The 15080-nt window shown below is 40.9% G+C and overlaps 1 protein-coding gene across 2 annotated transcripts; it reads right to left on the bottom strand.

Annotated features, from left to right (window-relative positions):
• Nucleotides 1–1185: 1185 nt before the first annotated feature.
• CTCFL (CCCTC-binding factor like) lies at nt 1186–15072 on the bottom strand. 2 transcript variants are annotated; one of them, XM_019510198.1, is made up of 9 exons: nt 14989–15072; nt 12533–12703; nt 11118–11251; nt 10656–10776; nt 9682–9831; nt 6518–6678; nt 3902–4084; nt 3004–3124; nt 1186–1594 (listed from the first exon to the last, which is right to left on the bottom strand). In XM_019510198.1, the coding sequence occupies exons 2-9, from the start codon at nt 12651–12653 to the stop codon at nt 1437–1439; spliced, it is 1149 nt and encodes a 382-aa protein (XP_019365743.1). In that variant the 5' UTR covers nt 12654–12703; nt 14989–15072; the 3' UTR covers nt 1186–1436. The 2 variants fall into 2 exon arrangements, with proteins under 2 accessions (XP_019365743.1, XP_019365744.1); XM_019510199.1 differs by having other exon boundaries at nt 12533–12700; nt 14989–15067.
• Nucleotides 15073–15080: the final 8 nt, after the last annotated feature.

Here is a 15080-nt window from a genome sequence, read left to right as displayed (position 1 = left end):
AGCCCGTAAGTTTTGAAATACTTATTAAATCCAACCATGCAGCACTCTTTAAATTCAGATTAAATTATTTGTTCATTATATGACCCGCCTTGTATGGCACTACTGGTACTTGGCTATCATGAACAGTAAAACAAAAATATTAGCACTGAAAAATATTCTGAAAATGTTTTTAATATTTTGAAAGTAGAAATTTAAAATTTTATGAGCAAGCTTTCAAAGAGTATTTTTAAATGACAGCAAAAATTAATTACTGCAGCAATGGTAACTGTATTCAGTCAACTAACAGTAACAATCAATAGTACCATCACTAATCATTTTAACATGTTTATCAATTGTGAAGGCTAAGTAGTAAAACTGGTATACAAACAACAATTCTTACAAACAGGTTAAAGTGATGTGTTCAATGCTTTCTTTTTTTCTAAAAAGTACTCCCCACCATTTCTGAACACAAGCATACCTTACTAGGGAAGCCCAATCCACAGCTCTTAAAATTTAATGGGAGCTTCTCCACTGACATCAGTGAGCCTTGGATCAGGTGTACAAAATCATTTTTGTAATCATACAAACAATAAAAAAGAACAAGTGATAAAAAGGTAACAAAACAATATAAAACACCAACTATTTGCTATTTTACCTCTATTACAGCTTCTTGCACAAAATCTCAAAGCAGCTGTAAGGTACTAACAACCAACCAAAAACCACAGGGGTATGAGCTTCCTCTCATACTGCCATATGATCTCAAGAGTAATAAAAATCAATGGTTTACGCTTGTGTAAGATACATGAAAGAGGAAGCTGGCCCTTGGCTTTCCAAGGCTTGGCTGTATGGGTTCTCTTATACTTTACTGGAAGCATCTTTAAAGTTAGCATATTAAAAGTGTACTGTAAAAAGAATGATATTACAACACACTTTTGACAAGGTTCTCAGATGGCTAGCACAGCTCAAAGGTTTTGAAAAAAATGTATGCTTTTAGCCAACTACACAACAGTAGCCAGAGACTGTTCGGATCCTCAGAATGATTCTTGCATCAGAGTTATATTGCCTTTCTCGACGTGTTCAACCAAGGCATGTGTAAATATGATGAAGTGCTGAACTGGACAAGAACAGAACTAGTGAGGAATAAAAATCTGCAGGCAATTCTGCAAATAAATCTGGAAGATCAATGACAAAAACGGAAACCAATTCCAGTTAATTGGAAAATTTGTGCTTTTTCCTCAAGACTCATGCAAATATGTTTGACCACATGGCAACTCTAGAGGACCATTTTCTAGCAACTTCTATCAAAGATGTGCAGTATATCATGGTAGAAAAAAGATAGGAGGACCTTGAAACTAGTACCTGGTGCAGCTTGGTTCCCTAAACATGCTTACAAACTTTGTGCTAGGCTGCAGACTGCTATTCTGTGCAGTAGCAACAATGAGAAACCAGAACATGCTTTATTTGTCCATCGTGTTGAAGAGCATTTCACATGTCATTTCTGTTTTCTGCTCCCTTGGGGTAGTCATTTCTATGTCATATGTGACAGGAACAATCTCAGTGCCACAATCCTCCATGTTCATAATGGAAGCGTCTTGGAATGATCCCTGATCAACAGCTTGGCAGGAAAGAAAAGTATCACAATTATTCAGTACAGCAAGAATTAAATACTAGAAGAATTTATGCAAAAATTCTGTGCTTTGTAAGGGGCAGCAAGTCTGTAGGGGAAATTACATTTTAAGATTTTAATTGTAGGGGATTTAAGAATGGAATGGTAGTTTATGTAGTGTATCACAGTATCTTTTATTTTAAACAGTCTTAAAGGCAGGGTGATGGACTAGGTGACCTCAAGAGGTCCCTTCCAGCCTTACTTTCCTATGGTCCTATTTAACTGGATACCACCATACTTCTCATATCCACGGCATACGGGATTTGTTTTTAATGTCTCCATTAATTTTCAACAGCAGCAAATGATCAACCATACACACACCCCACACCAACTTTTAACCAGAGCAAACAAATTAAAATTCTTTTAAGTAAGTGATCATATGCAATATCTGGAAGGCAAGTGATGCAGGGAAAGAGGAAGAGTGCAGTCCCAAGAGTTCCTCAAGATCCAGAGAAGTTTTCATATAGCATGTGGACAACACCAGCAGAAAAGTCTAAGTACTGCAGATACACAACTACAACCATTTATTTCTAAGAATAAGGCATTTCTCAAATCTTCAGCAACAACCGTTGCTGCTTTGCCAGTGAGTGGGTTGCTAGTGGTAAACCCACCTGTTGACAACTCACATAGATACACATTCATCAAACCTGGAAAAGCTCCAGTCTAACAACCTTCATGTTGTGAAATGGTATCCCAAGGGCATTATCCCTACATCAGAGCCAGCTGCCTGCCAACAGAGCAAGCAAGGTGTCATCTACATGTGCTTAATAAAAGGTCTAATGAAGCAGGCAGTGATGTGATGAACCAGAGCTTTCTTGTGATGGCTACCATCTTGTCCTGCAGAATCACAGCTCTCTTAAAATGGTAACTTTATCACCAACCCAGATGCATTAGCTTTCCAGCCATACTTCAGTGCAAGTGTCACAAATGGGAGATGCTTGGCTTCACCAGCTCCGAGGTTTTAGTCTGGACTCTGTCAAATTGCAGACTGCGCTGTCAAATTGCACATGCAACACTCTGCAGGGGAGAACCTGCAGTGGCTTATGTAGTGGTGATGCTTTCTACCCTCCCTAACAGAAGGAGAAAAACCATTTGTGACATCTGGGCAGGGAGACTGGGAGATTTGTGGGAGCAGGTGAACCATAGCTCCAATATTAACAACTGAGCAATGCCCCCCCCCCCCAGATGACTGGGACCACACACACACACACACGTTTCTGAAACATTCTTCCATTATTATCACTTAAATTAGCTTCATTGTGAAACATTAATTAAATTGCAGGAGGAAATTCATTGCTTTCGCCTTTTATCGGCAATTCTAATTTACACAACTACATTCTAACTTCTTAACCGATTACCTTCTTGCTTAGCATATTCTAGGCTCCTACATCTCTTCTTTTTACCCTTGCTTCCTTTGCTGGATCTAACAGCGTTTGCTCTCGTAAATCCACAGGTTTCAGCATGCTTATGCATGTTACTCTGTCAGGATAATAAAACATATACATATGATTCTGGTATTAATGCACTTTCAAATGCAAAAAGACAAACATGTCAACGTTTTAAAGAATAAGCTTTGGAAAACTAGAAAAACTTAAATCATATCAGCAACTTATCAAACTTCTGTAGTTTTTTTACTATGAACTCTTACATTTAAATCATTATACTGAAGATGGGCAACAACTACTTTTTTGTTGGATTCACACATGAACAATATGGTTTTACATACAGAATATCAGGTTTGGAAAGCCTGTTCTGAAGGCTTGAGAAATAATTATATTCCCAAGTCCCACAGCAGTGATAGGTCTCGTACAACATTCTCTGTGGTAATTGCACTGGCAGAGATACAAGCTTTACTGATAGGAACAGGATTATTATTTTCCTACTCATACTGTAGAACTATTCCTTACATTTTCTACTTCACATATTTTCTTAGTTTCTTCTGTCTATCCTTTTTTACCATCAGGGATTTGTTTCTTATTCTCTTTTTCAATTATTCCCAGTAGATTACATGCATTACACAACTTGCGCTGTACCAATCTATGAAACACCTTGCCCATTTAACATAAATTACTGGATCTGTTTTAACTCTTTCATTCAAGGTCTGGAGAGAAATTACTGTGGACTTGGCAGCAAGGAGTTAACTGTTAACAGTTCAGTCAGGAGACTGTTTCTTACTCTCCGTCCCTTACGGCAGTGTGACACACAGCACTTAACTAAAATTATCTGCATCGGGGTCCCTTAAAAGAAGACTCTTACCCAGCGTGAGTAGCTCTTGCCACACTTAGGACACTCAAAAACTGTTGGTTTAAAATCAGAATCATGGTATTTCCTGAAATGAACAGTCAGAAGCTGCTTCTGTCGGAAACATTTACTGCAACACAGACAAATGAAGGGCTTCTCGCCAGTGTGGATGCGCTTATGCACGATCAAATGTCGTTCCTAAAACAAAGAGAAGAAGCGTGTTTAAAACAGAACTCCAGGTAGCTTTGTGACATACACCGGCAAAGGCAAGAGTTAGGACACTTTTACACATGCTCCGGAGGTGTGTGTGTGGCCGGTGCTTTAATTAGAGCACCTCTGAGAGCCACTCTAATTAACGTGCCATAGCGCTCTCGTGTATCAGTGTCCCCGCGCTTTAAAATGGCAGAGGGCACTTGAACTAAAGCTCGTCAAACAGGCTTAACTGAAGTGTGGGGACACTGAAGCACGAGCCACGGGAGGCTGCTGGAGCATGGTGATTACCACGCTCCAGCAGGCTTGATTAATCAAGCCTGCTCTGAAGTGCTGTAATTACAGTGTTTTGGAGCAGCCTCCATGCTTGTGTACAGGCACCCTTAGAGTGTAAAGATGTTGCAAAACACCGAAGATGGTCCTTAATCTGCTCCACTATGCACAAATAGCGAGCAAAATCGAAAGAGCAGGATTTTTCTTCTCCAGTGACTTGACTAGAACCAGGGTGTTACCGCATGATCTCAGAGATACCTGAAATAATCAGAGCCCAAAGCAAAGGTGAAGGGGGGGCCCCACCAACACTTAGTTTATATTTCCTTCAATTTTTCAATTTACCTTAAATAGTAAAAAATTGCAGGTCTCTCAAATATGTCAGTTATCTCAAGTTATTTTTCTCAGTGATTTAAAGAACGGGTGGATCAAAAAAAAAACACCTTTCCATAAAAACAAGACAAGAGTGAATTATTTTGGCCTTCTTTTGAAAAGTGTTATTTTTATCGTCAGAGATGTGGTGAGTTAAGGCCCCCGCTAGAAAATCAGTCACTCTCAGAATTACAGAAAGTCTCCTGAGAAGACTGCTCCCAGGGCTGGGGGCAGATCTAGAAACAAAACTGCATTCCTGCTCAGAGTCGGTGTTTCTGGGACTGGCAGATTTGGGATCAGCACTGACAGAGGCTGGGAAAGCAAGATTTTGATACCGGTGGACAGGATGGCGTAACAGGTGCACCAGGTCTTGGCATAGCAGCTGGTGCAGGTACTGAAGCATCAGATCCATGATGAGGAGTTGGTGGTGGGGGAAGCTAAGGAATCTGTAATAGCCCAGGCACTAGAGAAGTGTAGCATCTGCAACTGGGTGCTGCTATTCGGATGCATCAAAGCTTCATCAGGATCTGGGTAGGACTATGAAGGGTTGGAGCTAGAGGAACAGTGAAGTATCTCTTCAACCAACTCTAGAGAGGAGATCACTTTGGAGCCTATCTTGACTGGGGAAGCAGTTCGCACTTTGGCTGTGAAGATTTTAACAGTGCTCATGTGTATTAGTTATATAAATGCCACTTCACATGCGACTAAAGTAAAGGCATTAATTGGGTTAATACACTGATGAACAAATAATATTCTGTAGAACAGAGCCTGCATATTTCAATCTTTAACCATGACAGATTCCTAAATTCAAGCCAACAGAACAAAAATGTGTCATTTTTATATATAGTTGAACGGCGTGCAATTCTGTAATCGGAGTATCTAGCAATAAAACTGTATCTCTGCGTTGAAATATGATGGATCTGTCTAGGCTGTACATAACTCTTTAATGAGAGCATCCAGGAATGAAATAAAGGTTACAAGTTTATCTAGCAAGAAAAATACGCTTTCCTATACTATTGATCCAGGAAGTCTTGCAAAACATGCATAATGATTTAGTCCTTGCTTTTTTAGATGCAAGAAAAATTACTTCATGGAACAGAAAGATCCAAGAACACTTCCCAATGATACCGAGTCAGGTTTGTTTTGGCCGATGCCCAATGAAGCCTAGTCTTGCTGAGAGTATAACCAAAGCTACAGAATATGTTTCTAAAGCTCTGGGCCTTATCAGGAAGATATAGGTTGAAATTTGCTGTGAATGATGAGATTAGGGGTCAAACACTAATACTGAAAATGAACTGGGCAAAGAATACAATATTCTATACCCAATTCCTTCTATACCCTATTCCCAATCTTTCCTCATAGTGTCTAAATCATGCAATGCTAAATAGCACACATTTCCTTTTTAGATGTTTCAGTCTAGTTTGAAATTATTTTGTATGTACTGCTGAATGCTATGAACAAGACAAGAATAAGTATTTTATTTTTGTTACACTGTGAGCGAATATTGATAGGTTGTACTTTCTAGTTCCAAACAGATAATGTATGAAAGATTTATCATAAGCAACAAGACTTGTATTACTATTTTATCATTCATTTACGAACTGTTTATCTTGCACAGATAACTGAAAGTACTTTACTTATATTGTCATTACAAATAATTTTATGATGATCAAAGGAAGTATAATGTTATGATGATCAAAGGAAATACATCCTCAAAGCCAACCAACCTCAGGAAAGCATCAAATGAATAAACAATCCCACCCCAGTTAATTTGAATACCTGCTTGCACGCATAGCTGCACTGATCACATTTGAATTTCTTCTCGTTTCTATGCGTTTTCTTGTGCTGAATGAGAGCGTAGCGCTCGTGGAAGACTGCTTCACAGTAACTGCACTTCAAGGCCACAGCCAGGTGGGAATGCAGGTTTCGTAAGTGGACACCTAAAACAGTTTTGGAGACCTTTATGTTCAGGACTTGGATAGGTGAAAATACATATTTTTTTTAATTCTGTGTCAGGGGAAAGTGCTGTACTATGCACAGGCCCGGAAGAAAATACAAAAAGAATCTCTCATGCTTCCTTTAGAGGAGCTGAAACCACAACTATTGGCACCAACTTATGAGTCAAGAACTACGTAACAGGAGATGGGAGAAGAGGCACAAAGGCCAAATTTTCTACAAAAACAAAAGCACCCAAAGATGCTGAAAGGCACCTAATGGGGCTCAACAAAGTGTTTAAACAGATTGCATGCCTAAGTCCTACTGATTTGAACCAAAAATAAGCATTTAGGCTGCCCATGTGTTTTTAAAAATTCTAACAGGCATCTGTTTTCACTGGGTGCTGACAGACATGCAGCTCCCCACTGCAACTCATGGAGTGCCATGAGTTACACTGATACCCTGGACCCAACAGGGAGTGGAGGGAGGCCTCCAGTCCATCTGCCTCACCCCCCAGGGAAGTTTTGGCAAGCCCCAGATGGATCTCCCTCTGCTGCCTTCCCCTCCTCCCATTCTGAAGACAGTGCTGGGAGCAGGGCTGGGCTGCCCTGCTCTTGGCGTGTGCTGACATAAGTCAACGAAAGCACTCTGCTTTAGAGCACCTTCATCTGAACCCTCATGTAATGAGGTTCAGATTGTTGTGGTATCCGGCCCTTTTAAAGTGCTCTGCAGCTGTGCATGCCTGTAGAGTGCTTCAGGGGGCCGACTGCATGACAATGTCACTCGTGTCCATGCCCGTTGTTGCATACCTAAGCTCCTTTGAAAGTCTAGCACCAAGTGATGTTTATTGTAACTTGGTACCTGCAGACATATGGGGTCTTTTGCTGATCAACTGGCATTTGCTAGGGGACATTCTTTGAAAAAAGATAAAATCAACAGTCATTCCACACTGAACATCTATTCTGTTTCTAGTTTAATACATGGGTATTTAATTGATTTCACTGGGAGTTTGCTGCTTAGGTGCATTTGAGCAGATCACTAGGTCTATATCTGGATGTTTGGGTACCTAACTACCTGTTAAAACTTGCCCCCCTCCTACTCAATCCAACATGCACAAACACTGGGAACCTATCAAATTATGTCTATGTACACAACATTTTGATGATGAGTCTATGGCATTTTGCAAAAAAACCCAAACAGTACTAACCTTAAAAAGAGTTGTGGGATATTAACCACCCGAGCAGACAGACACTACCTGGTACCTAAATATGCAGTTACCACCCCAACATTAGACTCGCAGCTTTGAAAATCTTGGCTTTTCTGTAGAGCTTTTGCTGGTAATTACCAATTATACCAACTTATCCATCACAAATAAATTTTATTTATAGTATAGTGATTTGCTAATGAAACCTTATTTTGCTGAGATGTTCACATTTCTAGGAAAAAAGCATCAAATTAGAGGTGAAAAATATGAATTCTGATACCTTTATTGGTATGTGAATGAAGTACTTTTTCAGATGCAGAGTAATTTACAGAGTTAGTATTATCATAATTCTCACAAAAGCATGTTGGTTTGTATAAATTGGAACAATTTTGGTCTGCATGACAGACAATTTTCCCTTATATTAAGTATATAACCTGTACATACACCATTACCATAACGATATTACTAAGAGATGAAGGAGAAAATCCATGAGCAACATACAGAATTTATGCATCTAAACCAGATTGATTTATGTTTGAAATATAATGGCTCACTTTCTGCTTCTTGGAAAAAAGAGCTAAGAAGTTAGAGGTCATTTCTATTCATTGTGTACTATCATCTGACTTGTCACACGCATATTAGAAAACCGGAAAATAATTCATCAGTTTAAAGCAGGGCTGTCATGCATATTGACCACTGGCTGGATCTGGCCCATGGGCTGGAATTGAGGAGGATGGGGCTGTTTGTACCATTTCAAGATCCATGGCCATGCACTCAGAAATTCTCAAGTTAGACAAAAATGGTCAAGGACAGACACAAGTGCCAGAGTAAAAGCTGATCTTTACATCTCCAGCTCGAACCCAGACTAACGCATCCTTTTTTATTTTACACCCCAGATTGGGAGAAGCACAGACTCAGGGGCTGTACAAGTGGTGCGGGGAAACTGAGTGCTGAGCAGTACTTAGGGCTTCTCTACACGTGCAGGGAGGCTGCTCCGACGCGTTAGAATCGAGTCTGCTGGAGCGTGGAAATTACCGCACTCGAGCGGACTCCAGCATTACTCAAACAGAACAAAAAGTTGTCATTTCTATATATGGTAGAAGTGCGTGCAATTCTGTAATCAGAGTATCTAGCAATAAAACTTTCTCTCTGGGTTGAAATATGATGGATCTGTCTAGACTGTACATAACGCTTTAATCAGAGCATCCAGGAATGAAACAAAGGTTACAAGTTTATCTAGCAAGAGAAATATGCTTTTCTGTACTATTGATCCAGGACGAGTCTTGCAAAACATGCATGATTTCGTTCTTGTTTTGCTCATTCGAGGAGCTTTAGTTCAAAGCACCCCACTGCCATTTTTCAGCATACATGTGATGCTCTGGGCACTTTAAATCAGCATGGCTCCCGGAGCTGCGCTAACTCAAGCGCCCCCCACAGCATGTCTATGAACACCCTTAGTGACTACATGTTACCTACCTCTGCCCTTGTAGAGAATGGATTCTTAAAACATGATGGGTAACGTTGCAGGTAAGTGTTACAGGTTAACATCATCTCTACAGTTCAGCATCACAAATGTACCAATATACTTCACCCGCTAGATGGCACCACACCTCTTAAGCAAGAGAAAGTTACCTAATGAAATAAATGAGTTCTTTTTCTGGGAAATACTTTAGTTATTGATAGACACTCAGTCAAAGTATTACACTTCTGATAGCAGTACGAACTGTAAGAACGTGACATTAATGTTACCGCTAATTCCCTACGGATTTCACACTGATTGTTTCTTTCTTAAGTCCAAACTCACGTAAGTCACTTTTCCTTGCAATAACTGTCTCACAATGTGGACACTGATGTCTTGGTACATTTTCACTATGCTTCTGCAATATGTGGATTTTCATGGTGCCACTTTGTGTGAATCTTGCCTGACAAACATAACACTGATATGGTTTTTCACCTACAGGAGAGCAAGAAGGGTTGCAAATTAATAAATATTTAGCAGTTACATGTGTGCATATATATGTATTCAGCATCCTACAGGTGCCAACAGCCATGATCCAGCAACATGAACCCCTGTGCCTCTGCAGAATCTTACTAACATCACACCTGAAGTCGAAACTAGCTGCCAGGTGATTCTGGCAAACAACCTTGGCCAACAGAAGCTGCAGGAAGAACTAATAATGGTGCAGGGCCATTGGCATAGCTGTTTTAGTAATGTATTAATTCTGAATTCATTCCTCTCTCATGCTGTTTACTATGATGAATAAAGGAAAACGCAGTATCGCCAACACTGATAAGAACTCAGTCCTGCTCTCTAGCATATTTTCTAATCTTCAGGTCTTTACAGGGAAGCCCCAATTTAGGCCGCAATAAGGCCTACGTTCTGGAATGACCTTCTTTTTTTAATCCTCCCGGCTGTCAGATGCGCTGTGTAAAAGTCACTAAATGTAGTACACAGCTGAAAACTTGGTCCACGGAGCCAAGGACACCCAAGCAGATGCTAAACATACTTCTCAGACGAAAACATCTTGGCTTAAAAAACCAGACAAATAAACTATTACAATAATTTATTGCTCAAATTCTTAAAAATAGCGCTGAAAAAAATCCCAACAATTTTAAAACGGCACTTTTTTCATATTTTTAGTAGGATAACAAATCTCTATGGAAGAGAAAAACTGGCCACGCAAAGTTGCAACAAGTTTGAGAGGCTGGAATGAGTCCTAATAAAAAGCAGTCCTAGCATAAAATAGATATGATTCATGTGACATAACAAAGACTTACCTGAATGAGTTATCATGTGTCTTTTCAGCTTATAGGTATCCTTACTAGCATAACTACAGAGAGAGCAGTGGTAAGGACGCTCTCCTGTGTGTGAGCGGATGTGCCGCTTCAATTTGCTTGCCTGAAAATAAAAATCATTAGTGAAATGCCCCTTATATCATAGCGATGCTTAACTGAAAGCCTGCTCCACTTCACCAAACAAATTAGTGGTGATTTCAAATATCAACACTCCTCCCCAAGTCACCCTCCCAATTTTAGTGTCCACAGTTCTCCTTCCCTTTCTCCCTCCTGCTGCTTTGTGGAAGATCCACACAAGCAACAGGAAAAAAAGGGAAACCTTTTTTTCAGTGGTTAACCACTTTTACCTATTTGTGTAAAAACCCACTGAGCTCCCAGCAGATTAGGGCCTTTCTCTTGGAAACATACACATACCGCTCAAAGACACAGGAGGACTGCACTTACTTCTACACTACAGTATTTACACAGTGTGCACTTAAAGGGCTTTTCTAGAGTATGCTTATAACGCCTGTGTCGTGCAAGCTCACCGCTGGTCACAAATGCCATGTCACAGTCACTGCATTTATATGGCCTGGTCCCTGCAAGAATATACCATTTTTAGAACTGTACTGAAAGGCAAATCATTTGTCTACAGTAAATCAGCACTTACACCTTGATACAATATTAAAGTCAGTACTGTAACATTGATATTTTAACTTATACAAAAGATAAGCTCGTAAGTCTCAAAATACTTCTTTTATTAAAACTACAGAAAGAACGTGGACAAATTGGAGAGCCTGGTGGAGGGCGTCAAAAATGGTTTGGGGGCTGGGGGACATGACTTATGAGGAAAGACAGAGGGAACTGGGCTTATTTAGTCTAGAGAAGAGGAGACTGAGGGGCGATTTAATAGCAGCCTTCACCTACTTGAAGGGGGGTTTGAAAGAGGATGGAGCTGGACTGTTCTCGGTGGGGGCAGATGACAGAACAAGGAGCAATGGGCTCAAGTTGCAGCAAGAGAAGTTTCGGCTGGATATTAGGAAGAATTTTCTCACTAGGAGGGTGGTGAAACACTGGAACAGGTCACCCAGAGAGGGGGTGGCAGGTCCATCCTTGGAGGTTTTTAAGACCGGGATAGACAACACCTTGCTGGGACGATCTAGTCGGGGATGGTCCTGCTTCATAGTTTCATAGTTTCTAGGGTCGGAATGATGCTTCGAATCATTTAGTCCGAACTAGATGACCTCTTGAGGTCCCTTCCAACCCTAACTTTCTATGATTCTGTGAACCGCAAAGCTTAATGACTTACCCATTTTAAATATGAAGAAAGGAAGAGACAGGTCAACAGACATTCAAGAAGGAAGACCAGGTCACACGTACGGGAATGAGAGGTTTTAGTTTGAAAATGGTTCCTTGCTTAAAATCCATATTTTTCCACACAAATGCGATATACGTCAATAGGCCGTGCCCTTTCAACATCCTACGCACACAACTTCCAAGGAAACTAGTGGGAGTTGTGAATGCGGACTGATGCCAGAATATGGCTTTTGCAATCATTTGGAACAGAGGGTCTCACACGGTGGTCCGCAGACCACCACTGGTCCGCCAGCTCTGTTAGGTGGCCCGCAGAAAGGATCTGGAACAATCAAGAATATCTGTACTTGTAAGGTAAGACTACTGATATTCAAATCTGAGTTGTGCACTTTGATTTGTTGAATAAAAAACAAAGTTTATTAAGTGGTCTGCTAAGTGGTCCACCAAAACCCTCAGCAATTTTCAAGTGCTCCACAAAAGAAAAGTTTGAGAACCACTGATTTGGATGGCCAGTCGGATACAACAGACACCAAGCAAAAGGAAGAAAGTTTGCACACAGCATCTACCTGTATGTGTGTTCATGTGGTTACGCAGGAGAGTAACTGTACGGAAAGCCCTTAGGCAGAGATGGCACAGGTGGGGTTTTTCATCAGAATGGATTTTCATGTGGCGGTTAAGGCTCGACATTCGGAGAGAGGTGAACGTGCAAAGAACACAACTGAAAGTCTCCTTTTCTTCTGTAACAACACGGACATGTCAGGTTAGACGAGCTCAAAAACAATGATTTTCATTTTTGGTTCTTCAGTTTCATCACAGCCCCCCACTTCCAAATGAAATGAAAATACTTTGCAGTTTTGCAGGGCTTTTTATAAGACAACTTCTAAGTACTCTGCGCAAATTAAGGCAGTTGGACAGGAACTGTTAGGCCCTTTGCAAAATATCAACCAATTTGTAGTATGGTGAGTCTGTGGTACAGTTGAGAACAAAATCCCAGTAGGCCTGATTTCTACTCTATCTTTCAATGGAAATGCTCCCGTCTCTTTGCTCATATGCTCATCTAGATGCATGCATCCAGTGAAGCATTCCCCTTGACATCAGCTTTATTAGCCAATATTAACAATGCTTGTTTAAAGGCCGAAAAATGGCAGAGTAATTGCAAATTCTCTGCCTTTTCATGGGTCAGAAAGCAAACAGTATACATAAAAAACGATTATAGTCTAAAGCCCCTTTGAATCTATTGTTTGAATTCCAGTAATGCAACTGCTGTGCACTGTTGATCTTTTAAACAATCAAAGAATACCATACTCCTCTCTAGATTATATAACATGCAGATTCACAAAACAGAAAGTAATTATTTCTGTCAGAGAGAAATTGAGAGAAAACATGGAGCGTTTTCAGACTTCAAGCAACTTCAGAGCTGTCAAATAGGAAACAAGAAGCTATCTAAAGAACCCGCATCTCGGGCCCCAGGTGCAGACGCTTTCTAACGGTCTTGCCACGTTGACAGGGACAAGTATTTCCATACTCCACAGAAGAGAACAGAATTCATGTGCTCCCACAGAGATGTTACACTTCCCAGGTAAAAGTGCCAGTATCTTGCAGCAGGGGCTGCTCAAGCACATCTCAGGTCCATGCAGCTGCGGAGCATGGAGGTTAGCAGTTAAAGCAGCATTAGCAATTTTACAAACTTCTGCTTTAATTCCCAGGCATCACAAAACATAGATGCACTCCGACGCCTCACCTTCACTAACGCTCTCTCGCTACTCAATTGTGCATGCCTAGTTTTTCAGGACTCTCCTTCCACTTTTACCAGGCCACTTGCCCTGTCGGTCTCTCTCTCCTGCAACACATTTTTGCAGCCCTCATACCTGTCGTTTATTTTTCATTTCTTCTGTTCAGCTTCCCCTCCAAATGCCTATTACCACGGTGCTTTCTCACCTCTACCAACCCCTGATATTTGGGCTCGCTCTCAACTTCCTCTCCCATTCCTGCTAAAATCTGGTCAACTGTGGCATAGCTGGAAACAGTCACTGGATGAGCACAACAAAGAGAAAAAGCCTCACTAGCCCAGCAAGGAGCTTTGTTGCTCAACTTTTTCTTCTCCTCTTCTAGACTCCATATTGTCTCTACCGTTAATAACATTGCTGCATTTTCTTTTGGCCTCCCATTAAGGCCTGAGACACGGACTTAATACATGCAATTTGTCACTTTTAGAGACACTGCTTCTCTTAGGGTTCACTTTTCTATCAAACGCTGGACTTTGCTGTACAAGTTTATCGCAACCCAGTACAGTTGGGTTGTGAGAAACACACAGATAATAGCAAAACAGGGTAAGGGGGGGAGGGCTGGTGCTAGAGCAGGGAAAGAGATAGGTCACAGCCGGGTGCGCAGGAGGGCCGAGAAAGGAGCCTCAGGGATTGCACTTCTCTGGGGAGATTGAGAGTTTCTAGATCTCCCCTAAAGAAGGGTTTTTTTTGTATTTTCCACCTCTCCCCAAAAGAAAAACTACCCTACTCTTGGGCTGTACTTTTCTAAAGCCATAACTATAATTGGAAGTTTGTGACCTTTGAATCAGGAAGCTGAAAAGTGTGATAAGAAAGGAGCCATTTCCAATCGTCCCGGCCCTAACACCGTACGTTTGGAAGAGTGGCTCCGACACCTGCAGCTCGTCCTGCTCAGAGGCATTTGCTCCCCACCACTGAAGCTGGAAACTCAGGATAACCTTAACTATGGAGCCAAGTTTTTGTTCGTGTTTGCTTTGTTTTTCACTGCCAGCTACTTGAAGTGTGGATGACCGGTACAGTAACCTGCAAAATGCATCTCCAAAAATCCTGCATAGTGACATTAGGTTAATTAAAACATCTTTATTAGCTAGTCCAAAAGCCTTACTCCTCCTGCCGTTATTCAGCAAAACATTAGTTCTGCCCTTAAGTTAAATCTAAGTACAGCGAGAAAGTTCCTTATAAAATTCCCACCTGTTTTCTAACTATAAATGACAAGTATTGTGTAGTCAGTTTTTTACCTTCCTTCTGCTGAAGTGCATTTGTTTGAGCTCTGAAAGTCTCTGTATACTTTATATCTGCTTCTTCTGATGGAGTCACATCTTCCTCTTTA

The sequence above is a fragment of the Gavialis gangeticus genome, unplaced genomic scaffold (genome assembly GCF_001723915.1).
Source record: "Gavialis gangeticus isolate Ggan-Ray unplaced genomic scaffold, GavGan_comp1, whole genome shotgun sequence".
Taxonomy (NCBI): Eukaryota; Metazoa; Chordata; order Crocodylia; family Gavialidae; genus Gavialis; species Gavialis gangeticus.
The sequence above is the reverse complement of the archived record's forward strand: the minus strand, read 5'-3'. Positions and strand labels throughout refer to the sequence as shown.

Excerpts from the sequence above, each read along its gene's own strand:
- CTCFL (XM_019510198.1), bottom strand. The coding sequence starts at position 12,653 with ATGTCGAGCCTTAACCGCCACATGAAAATCCATTCTGATGAAAAACCC. Across the intron at positions 6,679-9,681 it reads TGCAAGGAAAAGTGACTTAC|GTGTCCACTTACGAAACCTG; the intron begins GTGAGTTTGGAC and ends AAACTGTTTTAG. Across the intron at positions 3,125-3,901 it reads GCAAGAGCTACTCACGCTGG|AGTAACATGCATAAGCATGC; the intron begins GTAAGAGTCTTC and ends TTATCCTGACAG.